At 40.6% G+C, this 12,708-nt stretch overlaps 2 protein-coding genes across 8 annotated transcripts in view; both read left to right on the top strand.

Moving 5' to 3' along the window:
- Positions 1 to 4,536, top strand: part of gstcd (glutathione S-transferase, C-terminal domain containing) — a 78,479-nt gene extending 73,943 nt beyond the window's left edge. For both annotated transcript variants that reach the window (XM_055009547.1, XM_055009548.1), the window contains one exon: positions 935 to 4,536. In XM_055009547.1, the coding sequence (XP_054865522.1) occupies positions 935 to 1,125 (191 nt within the window). In that variant the 3' untranslated portion in view covers positions 1,126 to 4,536. The remainder of the gene's footprint in view (positions 1 to 934) is intronic.
- A 3,388-nt stretch (positions 4,537 to 7,924) lies between these two features.
- npnta (nephronectin a) overlaps positions 7,925 to 12,708 on the top strand; it is a 66,858-nt gene continuing 62,074 nt past the window's right edge. For 2 of the 6 annotated variants that reach the window (XM_023289120.3, XM_035956740.2), the window contains exon 1: positions 7,925 to 8,429. In XM_023289120.3, coding sequence (XP_023144888.1) covers positions 8,359 to 8,429 — 71 coding nt within the window. In that variant the 5' untranslated portion in view covers positions 7,925 to 8,358. The remainder of the gene's footprint in view (positions 8,430 to 12,708) is intronic. The other 4 variants (XM_023289121.3, XM_055009550.1, XM_023289122.3 and 1 more) reach the window with 3 other exon arrangements.

Here is a 12,708-nt window from a genome sequence, read left to right on the forward strand (position 1 = left end):
GAGCCAATCCGGCGCCGACTCATCAACGTGACGTCCAATCCGGGCAGTGGTGCGGCGCAGCCGTATTTACATATTGGATTAGCTCAATACAGACACACAGAGCGCAAGAAAAAAACAACCTCATACGACCGCAGTTGTAACAACATTGCAGATTAATACTGAAGACATCAAAACTGTAAAAATATACATATGGAATTATGGTGTAAACAAAAAATTGTTAATCTTCAGTATTAATTTACAATGTAAAAAATAATACAAATAAATAAAAAAAAACATGGAATGAGAAGGTGCATCCGAACTTTTGACTGGTGGTGTATGTTAAAGACAAATATCTGCAGTAAATATCAAAACAAGGTTGGTTTTACTCATATACACTAAACTGCTCCATACATTAAAAGAGATTTTATTCTATACTACTGTTCAAAAGTTTGGGGTCACCCACACAGTTGCATGTTTTCCATGAAAACTCACACTTTCATTCATCTGATAACATAATTGCACAAGGGTTTTCTAATCATCAATTAGCCTTTCAACACCATTAGCTAACACAATGTAGCATTAGAACACAGGAGTGATGGTTGCTGGAAATGTTCCTCTGTACCTCTATGGAGATATTCCATTAAAAATCAGCTGTTTCCAGCTAGAATAGTCATTTACCACATTAACAATGTCTAGACTGTATTTCTGATTCATTTAATGTTATCTTCATTGAATAAAAATGCGTTTCTTTCAAAAATGAGGGCATTTCTAAGTGACCCACAAACTTTTGAACGGTAGTGTATATCTGAGGTATAATCTGAAGCTTTGAATTGTGGGTACATATTCATATTATCTGTTGATGTGCCTCCATTGTTCAGTAAAAGTATGTTAGGTTACTGCCTGATGATAAACAACAAAAGACTGTGTCATCCTTTTCATCTTTCTACCACTACAGGTAAACAATGTATGGGCTTGGTGGACTTGGATCGGTCGTGGGCAGCAGAGACTCATGGGTACTCGGTGCGGGTAATGACTATGGAGCCTGAAAGCTGCTCACCAAAGAACAACATGCTGGTGGGAAGGCCGCCGCAGAAGAGCGGACATGAAGTCATCGCTCGCGAAGTGGAAGCACCGGTGCATAATTAGGACTTCAAGCGCTGGTGTACAGCGGAGCATCTTCGTCCTGGTCAGGGTTTGATAAAGCGCCCAGCCTGCATGGCTCCTGGCTGTACTTTGGCTATTTTTCATCCACCCTCAACATTTTCCTTTTATTTATTTTTTACAAGCCCAATTGTGTAGCCTCAGGAAATGTAAAAAATGTTTATTATTTCTGGACTGGAAAAAGTCATCTTTTAAAAACTTAGTTTGAGGCTAAAATTGAAAGCAGCGGTGGCATGAGTTTTGGATAAACATGTGGACGTGCAGTCTCTGAGAGCTGCACCCTCCTTCAATAAATGCCCTCGATTATTGGGTGCTTTGTTAGAGCACAAGAGCTCGAGCCTCTCACCGACTGTTTGTGTCTGCCTTAAACTGTGCAATCAAGCTGTCAGTGCATACAGAAGCAGCGGGCAGTACACACCCGCATCGTGAGTTAAACACACCATACATTCACATGCTGTTTTTGCAGATAGTCTGTATACAGCCTTTTGTGATGACACTCAGAAGTCATCTTCCTTAATTAGCAGAAAACTGAGAAATTCAGCTAAGAACTCATCTCCACTTAAAGGTGAGATGAGGAATAACTTCTATCTCATCTCACATACCTCTCTTCTATTTTTGGGAGACACTGAGAAGGAGAGGAGGATATAGAGACGGGAAAATTGGATTTAGACTCAAATCACAACAGGTAAAATATAGCATTTGTCATGGTTCTGCGGCGAGCGTGATAATTCTTCATAAAGGGGCAGTGTGAATATGGTATGCATCCCGTAATACATTCAACACCAATGAATATTTTATGATGCAGGAGAAAAGGTCAGTGTGTTTGATTAGACGCGCGGCGTTCACAGGCTTGTAGCTGAAAATCACACAATACGCTCCATATTTCCAGCCCTGCGCTCCGTAGACACACTGTAGCCCCTTAAGCTTTCATTGTGGCAGGTGAAACTGGTCATCTGTTTCTCTGGAAAATCCCACCTTGTCATCTCTGACAGAATATTGCAGCTGCTTGAAAAATCCGAGGAGGTAGGAGAGGGAGATCCAGTTCGTCTGCTCACGCTGAAGGGATAGACAAGAGAGACGCAGGCTTTTCCAGTGTAATGCTCATCTAAATTCAGTCAGCAGAGTCAATCTATCCCGAGGTGAATGTCCACAGACACAGCTCCTTCCAAAGGCTGGAATTATTTCAAAAGGAGCCGTCTGACTCCCTGTTCATGCTTGTGGCTTTGCACAAGTGCACATTACAGAAATACATATGGGTACAAAGGAGGAGAGAGCGAGTAGGTGGTGCTACTTAAAGCTGGCATGAGAGAGAAAAGAATATTGTGTGAAGTGGGTTGATTCAATCCGAACACCCGAGGCTGGAAGGTGACTCGGCCAGTTTCTTTGTTCAGGCGTAGTAGGTGAGGTATGCCAGGTTGTTTGTTTCTAAATGCCTTTCTTTGCTAATGATTCACCTCACAAAGCATTTCTATTAGCACATTATAGAGTCAGGACTGAGCTGAATGCTTTTTTAATTGTGTATTAGGTGTTTGGCCTTAATATATACACAACTGTTCAAAAGTTTGGGGTCACTTAGAAATGTCCTTAGTTTTGAAAGAAAAGAAAAGCAGTTTTTTTCAATGAAGACAACATTAAATTAATCAGAAATACAGTCTAGACATTGTTAATGTGGTAAATGACTATTCTAGCTGGAAACAGCTGATTTTTAATGAAATATCTCCATAGGGGTACAGAGGAACATTTCCAGCAACCATCACTCCTGTGTTCTAATGCTACATTGTGTTAGCTAATGGTGTTGAAAGGCTCATTGATGATTAGAAAACCCTTGTACAATTATGTTAGCACATGAATAAAAGTGTGAGTTTTCATGGAAAACATGAAATTGACCCCAAAGTTCTGAACTGTAGTGTAGAATAAAATCTCTTTTAATGTATGGAGTAGTTTGGTGTGTTAACATTCAGTGAAAAGTGACCATTTTTTAGATGCAGGTTAATTATGGCCACAGTTTGAACTTCTTTTCAGGGATGAACTTTCATTTTTATCCCCATTTTAAAGCTTCACTGAACATTTTCATAGCCACAAATGAACCGAGAATATCGCCCATCTCTAAAAGTCTTTTAGCTCATTGTTTTGGTTTTCCAACAAAACCAGCTTTAATCTGCATCAATTTGGACCACAGAAGGCACACGTTTTTCTTGGACAAGCTCTTACGAATCCACTGTACCCTATGCAAATAGACAAAGTTAGCAACTAGCTGGTGTACATACTCAAGCATTTTGTAGCTAAAGAGCCAGATGTTTTAAATGGGAGTTGGTGGACACTAAATGGAAAGTAAATCTTGAAGATGAAGATAACATTAGATGAATCAGAAATCCAGTCTAGACATTGTTAATGTGGTAAATGACTATTCTAGCTGGAAACGGCAGCTTTTTTTTGCCTTTTGTCGGCTTTATTTGGCAGATTAGTAGAGAGGCAGACAGGAAAGTAGGGAGAGGAATGGGGGGAAGACCTACAGCAAAGGGCCATGAGCTTGAATCAAACCCTGGCTGCTGTGTCAGGGACTATAGCCCCTGTTTATGGAGTACAGGCTCAAGCTGTTGAGCTACCTGTGTGCCCTAAACAGCTGTTTCTTAATGGAATATCTCCATAGAGGTACAGAGGAACATTTCCAGCAACCATCACTCCTGTGTTCTAATGCTACATTGTGTTAGCTAATGGTGTTGAAAGGCTAATTGATGATTAGAAAACCCTTGTGTAGTTATGTTAGCACATGAATAAAAGTGTGAGTTTTCATGGAAAACATGAAATTGTCTGGGTGACCCCAAACTTTTGAACAGTGGTGTAAGTTGAAAAAAAAGTTCTTTTTTTCTAGTTTCTCAGATGAAAAAGTATCCAATGACTAAACATAAACTATATGCATCGGTGCATCGGTGTAATAGTTAATCGTATAATCTTTTCTGCTGGGCTCACTGAGCACTGATTTTCTCTTTTCACCATTTGTGGAGGTTTTTAAATTCAGCTCTGAACAATTTAGTTGCAACATAAAACCTTACATTCACTGTTTTATTGACTTTAGTTATTACTTCTGATTAAAATTCTGCTCATTTTTGTCTTTTTGCCAGACGATTTACATCTCATTATGCCACAATTTTTGACTGCAGCGGTTTTTTTGGCTCCATATCTGGGACCCCTGACAATGGCAGTATTTATGTTTCCTGGGTTACAGCAGTCACTGATACAAAACACAAGCCCATGTGAAATGGACCTTTATGCTGCCTTCAATTATCTTTAATATTACGCCTGCCTTTTTATATTTAACTTGCATTTTACAAGCAATATAATGTGCTTCATTTGGCTTGCATAATTTTCTAATAAACATAATTTTCTGATAAATGACACTGTGCAGAGTTATTGGAATCGAAATTACTAACAGTCATTATGTGTACATTTACTTTTTGGCTGCTCATTGTAGATCCCAGCTGCTGTTATTTTGCACATCCTAACAGTGCTATAATCTATCCCCTTAAATTTCTCATTTTACTTGTCACATTATCTGGTTTATACTCTGTTTTTGCGTTTATTTTCTGCTGTTTATCTGCTGCAGCATAGTCAGTTCAGAATGTCACAGTTTACCCCAAGAGGTTCATTAAAGGATGAGTTCACCCAAATCATAAAGAAGAATTTTGCTCTTTCATTTATTGACACCTGACATGAATTTATTATGTTATTTGTTACCTGGTCAGGACAACATTGACATAATTTTTTTTTAAAAGGAAGAAGGCTGGAATTTGCCACAAATCACAGGTACAATGCTGCTGTTACAGTGTTCAGTTGGAACCCTTTATGTCCAAAATCAGTCTCTTAATGTCACCTAAGGAGTCCAATCGGTACAGAGCAGGCTGAACGCGATAACTTTTAAAATCCTTCTACAAACTCATACAACAATCTAATAGGTTTCTAACAATAAATGATCAAGAAAAGATGAAATCAACAGCTGCTTCTTAACCTAAAAGGACCCACAGTGACACAGGTGTCACACACTCTTTAAATATTCTGGAAAGTTCTTAATAGAGCTGTATTCCCAGATTTCACTAATGAGGTCCCAAGTGACGTCCACTTAACATACTGGTGAAGTCATGTACCAGTATGTGAACTGCTGTCTCCATGACATCACCTCCAAAATGGTGGTGTGTCTGGTGAGCACATGGGAGAAAACTTGTTCATTTGAAAATGCTTTTTTTTGACAGCAAAGATAAGTTTACACCCAATTGTAATAATTAAAAAAATACGCCCAAGACCACATTTAAGCTGTTCTGACCACATTCCTTAAATTGATATATAACCAGTTTAGAAAAAGTCGCTGTATACCATGTGACGTATTTGTCACAATAAGAAAAATGCTCAGATAATTAAGCTCAATCAGTTCATTTGAATCAATGTATCTTTCTGTGGTTCATTTGGAAGCACATTTACACTAATAATAATGTTAATTTAAACAAATGAATGATAAAATGTACTATGACACATGGTTGGCATATCAGTCCCAAAATTCCACCTTCTCTTTAGCTGAAACACTTCTCGTGGTAATTAAAGAGACAAACAAACACACAAAAGGTATTTTATTATCCTGTGTTGGTCCTGCTTCAGCGTCTCTTTTTAATTTGTTGTATGAATATGCAGAAACGATACGGTGTTCAGGCTGCACTGCAGATCATCGCTGGAGATGACAGTGACTTTGACAGATGTTGAAGTAGCTCGAATGAAGGCCCAGATTAGACTCGCGGCACCAAAGACATGGAGAATGACAATTCAAGTGGATCTAGTGATTCAGACAGTAGCAAAATAAATGAGTTAGATGAAGTACCACAGCCAAACGTGGACCCTTTATTGCGTGCATTGCATCTACTCTCAGATGTATGTCGCTTTATAATAATAATATTTGGATAAAAGCATCTGCTAAATGAAATTGTAGAATTGTAGACTCAGGGCAGCAACATACACCTGTCCAATAAAAATAAATGTTTTTCCATGATGCATGTGTCACAGTGCAAGTACCACATGGAGGTCGTACCTCTACCTGCTCTGGCAAACCCTCATGTTAGGCCATGGCTCGTCTACAGTCGTGACTCTAAGCTACTTGGTGTCCAAAAGCCTCTGACACAATTCTGATTCTGGTGCGTTCACAAAGAGGTCGCCCAACATTTAACACCACACCTCCACTACAACCACTTTGTCTCATTGCCAAAGTTCAGAAGTTAAGACAGAAATCTTATAAGTGTGGCTTTGATGCAACTAACTGAGGCGCTCAGTTTTTGTTTTTTTTGGAGGGGTGAACTGACCCTTTGAAATTCATCTTCTCAACCTCAGTTTTTCCACAACAGACCGAATCTGGTTGGTAATGAGGCCTGATTTGTGTGATCTGCATAACCCATAAGTCATCTGAAAATGCAATAAATCACAGAATCCCATTCTTACAGTCCAGCCATGAGAATGATGTGATTGATCGTCTAATTATACACAACCAGCATTTCTCCGATCACTTGGTGTCAAACCTCTGTGCCACCACGCAGATTTATTATCAGATGGGTGACGGGGTGTAACAAGGAGAGCAGAGCCATGAATCAAAGGACGGCTGGGACTGTGAACAACCAGCAGTAGGCTAATCATATCAGACCTTCCTCTCATTCATCTCCTGCTCCAAAGGCGATAGTTCGTTGGTTACACAGTCTTTCTTTCTTTCCATTTAGTTGAGGTAGTTATTTCACCGACACACTGGTTTTGCTGAGGTAGAAGGCTGTCACATGAGGAAACTAGGCGGCCTTTATGTTCCTGCCTCCTGGACTGGAGGTGCAGATCAGCACAGTTAGAATACCAGGTGAGATAACCACACTCTTGTCAAGGAATAATAAACACTGAGACATTTTACATTTGAACAAGTGTGCGGTGGAATCTTGACACAAATGCTGTCATTATGTCAGAACATATTCCAATCAGGAGCCACATCAGGTTTTTATTCACAATAATTGCCCAGATCCAAAGGCTTTGTTTGTTTAACATGGGTCAAAAATGACACAGTCATTTTCTCGCAATATCTTTGTAATGAAAAGTTGTTGTCAGTTCATTTTCCAGCTATTCTTCCAAAAACATGTTCTTGATATCATTCCAGTTAAATTTTTAAGCTGCCTTTTATACTTTTCAAGAAATTGTAATATTTGTTACTGATGATAAGAGGTGATGTAGTGCACAAAACAGTGGAAAATGTCAACAACATGGATGTTGACGTTCTTCTATTGCTGTTTTGTGTAATATTCTTCTTCTTCAATTATCAGAATGTTCAGAATCTGTTATAAAGTGAAAAATAAACATATTTCAATCATGAAATCATGCTAGTGTGGACCAAAATATTATACAAACAATAGTACAAAATTATCATTCTTAATTAAAATGGCAAAAATGTCATAAAAACACACTGATTCTCATTTTTGACCCACTTACGGAAGAGTGTAGGGTCCATTCACTCGTGCATCTCAGGGTTAAGCGCTCAAACTTTACCAAACTGCTCATTTTGCATTTCTGTGCTGCTTCTGTTTTTGTCCCCTACAGTCATTTCCACTGCATTGTCTTTACTGCGTGAATCTACCTGGGTGGCCGCTGCACCTGCGTGCCTCAGCAGGCTGCGCAATTAATTAAGGCATTTCCAAAAACGTACGCACGGAGCCACAGGAGGAGCCTCCACCTCCTTCTCCACCTCCTCCTCCTGCCCAAAGTCATGACGCTTAAAGTCCCCACTGCTGGCTGGATATCGGCGCTGGTTATTGAAAAGCAGGGAGATAAGGTCAGACTGCAGTGCTGGCTGGAGAGCCCGCTGCCTGAACTTGTGAGGAGAGAGAAAGAGGGAGAGTAGGAGAGGAGTGGAGAGGAGAGGAGAGGAGAGGAGAGGAGAAGGGGAGCTGTGCGCTCTCTTCCCGGCAGAGTGCGTCCCGCTCCACACACATCCACTCACCGGAGTCACTGAGCTTCCAGGCGTCGGGCTGCTTTCCTTCTCCTCGCACCTCCTCAGTATATGATCATTCTGAAAGCAGACCTCTGCTGCCGGTGCACCTTTAAAGAAACTCTCCTCCTTTCTTCTTCTTTTTTCTTTTCCTCGTTTGTTTCCTACCTGCTGCTTTTGGATTACGGAGAGGAGCGGCGCAGCGTGGGCGCGTAACTCCCGAAATCATGGAATTATGGATAAAGTTGATGTTGCTGTGCAGCTGCTGTTTGGGAACAAGTGCAAGCTTCGACGGCAGGTAGGAACACATGGTCTGGTGGGGTTTTTATCGCTCCGATTCGATCAACACAGTTCGATCGACGCGTGTGAATCTGCGCCTTTTGGAGAAAACACTACTTTGCTGGAGTGGCTGCGAACTGGAGCATTATTTTAACATCTCCAAACTGTGATACTGGTAAATGCAAACATGTTGCTCCTCGGGAGAGCTGGGGTGCTCCTCGAATGAAGCTTTCCCCCACCTATTCTCCTCACTTTTATTTTAATGGCACATTAATCCGAGCGCATCATTTATTTTTCTTTTTGTGCCTCGGAGCGGGTATTGTTTTGTTTACATCTGCAACAGAATCACGCCAAGCGGCTGTCGCGTTGTGCGGATATCAGGCTGATTATTAAAAGTGATGTGACAGCGCATTGCCTGCTGCTTCATGTTCAAACACGAATCCTACGAAGTTCGTGGAGACCAGCCAGACCTTAAAGAATGCACGTGTCCGAGATTTCCATCTGCATATAGGTGCATCTGACTTGATAAATGGTGGATTCTTACATTTTTTTAAAGTCATGCATGTTAAAATTCATGTGATTTAGGCCTCACCCTGGTCTGTACAGTTCAAACACCATACAGACAGTGCAGTAATGGCAGAATGTCCATTTCTTCTCTGCCTGTGTGATCATTTATTAAGACTTTAACTCTATAAAGAGGGACATAAAGTCAGAATCTGTTTGTGTTATACTGAAATGGATTTCTGGAGCTGAGAGGGAGAGAAAAAAATCTGGAGTGAAATCCATCCAAATAGTGATAGAGTAACACAAATAAAGTCCTACTGCCAAATTGTCTCCATGTATGCAGCCAAGTGCTTTATTTTCCTCGTGTATCTCTGTCAGGCAGGCTGAGCTCCAGAAGCTGAATCCTCGAACATGTTCGATGTTTTTCGAATGAATGAAAAACTTTGAAGATTATTGGAGGTAACTTGCTATTGAAAAAGTGTGCATGCATTTCAGAAAAAACTGTCAGACTGACTGCCATTCCACCTGCTTGTTAATAGACTTTGACATCGACAGGTATGCAGCTCTTTTTTTTCTCTCCTCAGCTCTTTCAGTTCAGTTTTCTGCTGCGTTCAAAAGTATTTCAAAAGAAGCAATTTGGATATCAAAGGTTTGAAGAGGTAAAAGAGTGTTGGCGTGCTCCAGAGAATGAAGGAGAGGGCAGAGAAGTGCTTTAAGCATTTGCCAGCACGTTTGTTATTGTTATTTGGTACGTTTATTCTTCCTAATCACCTTGGCTAATGTCTGTGTGACAGGCTGTGTTCGGATGAGATGTGTAGGGCTTTAACTTTATTTCACGCACTGCCTTTGTGTAATAATCATTTGCTTGAACCTAGCAGCAGCATATTGTACATTATTAACATCCCTGCTGATGGAGTGGCTTGTCACCGTGGCCATAAATTGGCAATTTTTATGGGTATAAACTTGCCCAGGCCTGAGTCTGCGTTTCAATATTAATTCATTGAGAAAACATCCCCTGAGACTGAGCACAAGCAGAAAAGCCATTTATTACCCAGTCTTCCTCACTTATTGCCTTTTAGAGAGTGTTCCTAACAGGCTTATCCATCTAGTCCTGAAGGGTCCTTCACGGGCATCATTGGCAAGATAATTCTGTTCTCCCATAGCTGCACATAATGTGCTTACCTGCAAGTCTGTCTCTAAAAACATTGTACTGTGTGTGTTGTTGCCTTTTTTCTTTTTTTTTAAATTCTAGCCAAGGATCCCAGAACAGCCATTTCGTGTCATGTAGCCGCAAAGACGTTGAAAAAGTGAAAGGCAGCTCATACAGTGGAGGATATTCCTCTCCAGTGATGTCACTAAGTTGTTAAGTCTAACACAGCCAGGCAGCACATACCAGACCTCCTCAGTAATAATCCACAGCCGTGGACTAGTGCCAGCTTTTGTTGGTACTGTAATATCAGAGCCACATTTGGGCTCTCGGAGGTTGAGAATGAGTGTGAAAAGTCAGGATGAATGAGTGGCCCAACCGGCGATTATGAGGTAAAAAATAATGTGGAATTTTCTCAGCGTCTCTTTCCCGCTGTCTGGCATATGTCAGTGAGAGTGATGAAGAGCGTCAACAAGATGCAAAATGCAGTCTTACCGTATGTTGTGTGAGCGTCACATCTCACTGACAGACGGTTTGGTGTTGAGAAACACGGACTCAACTACAGTACCGCACTGAACAAGGCATATATGATAATAATCAACTCACTATCTTCCTATGGAAAATGCAGTCGGCGCAGAACTTCTGTTCTTTGTTCATACCGCTGCTCCATCTGTTATTTCATCTTATTCAAATAAGTGCTACATGGACAGTACGGCCTGTGCAGACTGTTAGGATTTGTTACAGTAATAACCTTGCAAGTCCTCTAATGTGAAGGATGTGTGATTAAAGTGCAAGCTGCTATGTCCTCTGCCAAGCCCAAAGATGGAAAGAAAGAAAGTAGGAAAAGTTTGCTGCAAGGTCAGGTCCTGTTGTTGGCTGCTGGCTGAGTCTGCAACACAAAACACTGTGTGAGCTTCTACGCTGTAATGTAATTCAACATTACTGCAACAAATGCGTCAGTTTTGATTGGTGTTAACCCTTTGATGTGTAGATCACATGAGGAGATACCCATTTTCCATTGGATTTGGGTCACTTTTGACCCAGGTTATGCATCAAAGGGTTAACACTTAGATGTATGAGTAACTGGACCACACAGTCCTCCATAAGTGGGTCAAAAAAACAGAAATGAATAAGAATCAATGTGTTTCTATGCCATTATTGTTATTTTGGTAAATAACAATCGATTGCATTATTGTTTATATTCTATTTTTGTCCACACAAGACTGATTTAATATTTGACATGTTTATTTTTCACATTATCACAGATTTTTGAACATTTTGATAATTGAAAAAGAATGTTACACCGAACAGCAATAGAAAAATGTCAACAACATTTTATAGACATTTTTTCTACCCTTTTCCTATTACAGTTTTTAAAAAGTATTTAAGGTACCTTAAAAATTGGAATGATATCAAGAGCAGGTTTTTTGAGGAATAGCTGGAAAATGAAACAATAAAAGCTTTTCATTATGAAGATATTGAAAGAAAACAACCTCACTGACTCGTTTTTGACCCATTTATGCATCTAGGGGTTAACAGCAAACACATTCTCACCAAACAATCAATCCATTGTAACTGTTGCAACAAAAAAAAAACATCCTCTTAGCTCTAGTTTTATTGCAGTGTCAAACATGCTTTAACCGTACGTTTGGTCGCAGTGCATTCACAGTTGTTAACATCTATGAACACAAGTGCTGAATGAATGTAGCGTAATGGAAGAAAAAAAACCCATTGCATTCCATTGTAAGATATTATTATGCGATTGCGCCACCGTCATTTCAGTGTTTATCCTGAAAATAGTCACGGAGTTGTGCCAACACACGACTTCCTTCGTCGGAAGCAGCAACAAAACTGTGTTTATCGCAGGGCTGTAGTGTTGTGTTGACTTCCACCGTGTCTCCGTTGCATTAAAAATGCCGCTTGAATTTAGCAAGCGGATTTATCACTTTAAATTTAAAACTCTGCTGCCCGTGCCTGTCAGTATGGCCGCATGGTTCCCTGGTGTTAATGTGTCAGTCGTGGCAGTCTGCATGCAGATCTGGCTGTGCATGCAGCTGACGAGGTCAATTAACGGCAGACTCCCTCTGACTCCACACGCCTCCAGCCTCCAGCTGAGCTCGGCAGGTTTGAGCAAGTCTTTCGCACCGTGATGCTACAAATCCAGCAGTCAACCTCTCTGGATGTTTGCGAGGAAAATCCACTCAGCCGTCACGCTTTGCATGCTTTAGTCATGGATGGATGATGGATTGATTAAATTATCATCACAGTGAATACACACCGTATACTTTCATGGTCCTGATTATCAGCTACACTTCCTGTGAGAAATGGACTCTTTTCTGTCAGGTAAAGGGAGACCAGCCAGCTCTGTATCCATTACTAAAACAATGGAAGAAGAATGGCGTCCCCATTGTTGGATATCAGCCTCTCAGGTTCTGAGGAGAGAACCTTGTCTTTAGGTCTGTACTTGAGAAGAGGTGTCACACGGCATGCGTGAAGGGTAATAATTATCTGCTTGAGTTCCCTCAAGGCTTAGTGCAATTTAGAATCATTATTCAGGGCTTCAGGGTAATAAATACAGGTATTATGCTCACGTCCATTCGATATGCCAGCTTTCAGTTTAGAGGACAAGATACATCTGAGAAAATGG

The sequence above is a fragment of the Amphiprion ocellaris genome, chromosome 4 (genome assembly GCF_022539595.1).
Source record: "Amphiprion ocellaris isolate individual 3 ecotype Okinawa chromosome 4, ASM2253959v1, whole genome shotgun sequence".
Classification (NCBI taxonomy): Eukaryota; Metazoa; Chordata; class Actinopteri; family Pomacentridae; genus Amphiprion; species Amphiprion ocellaris.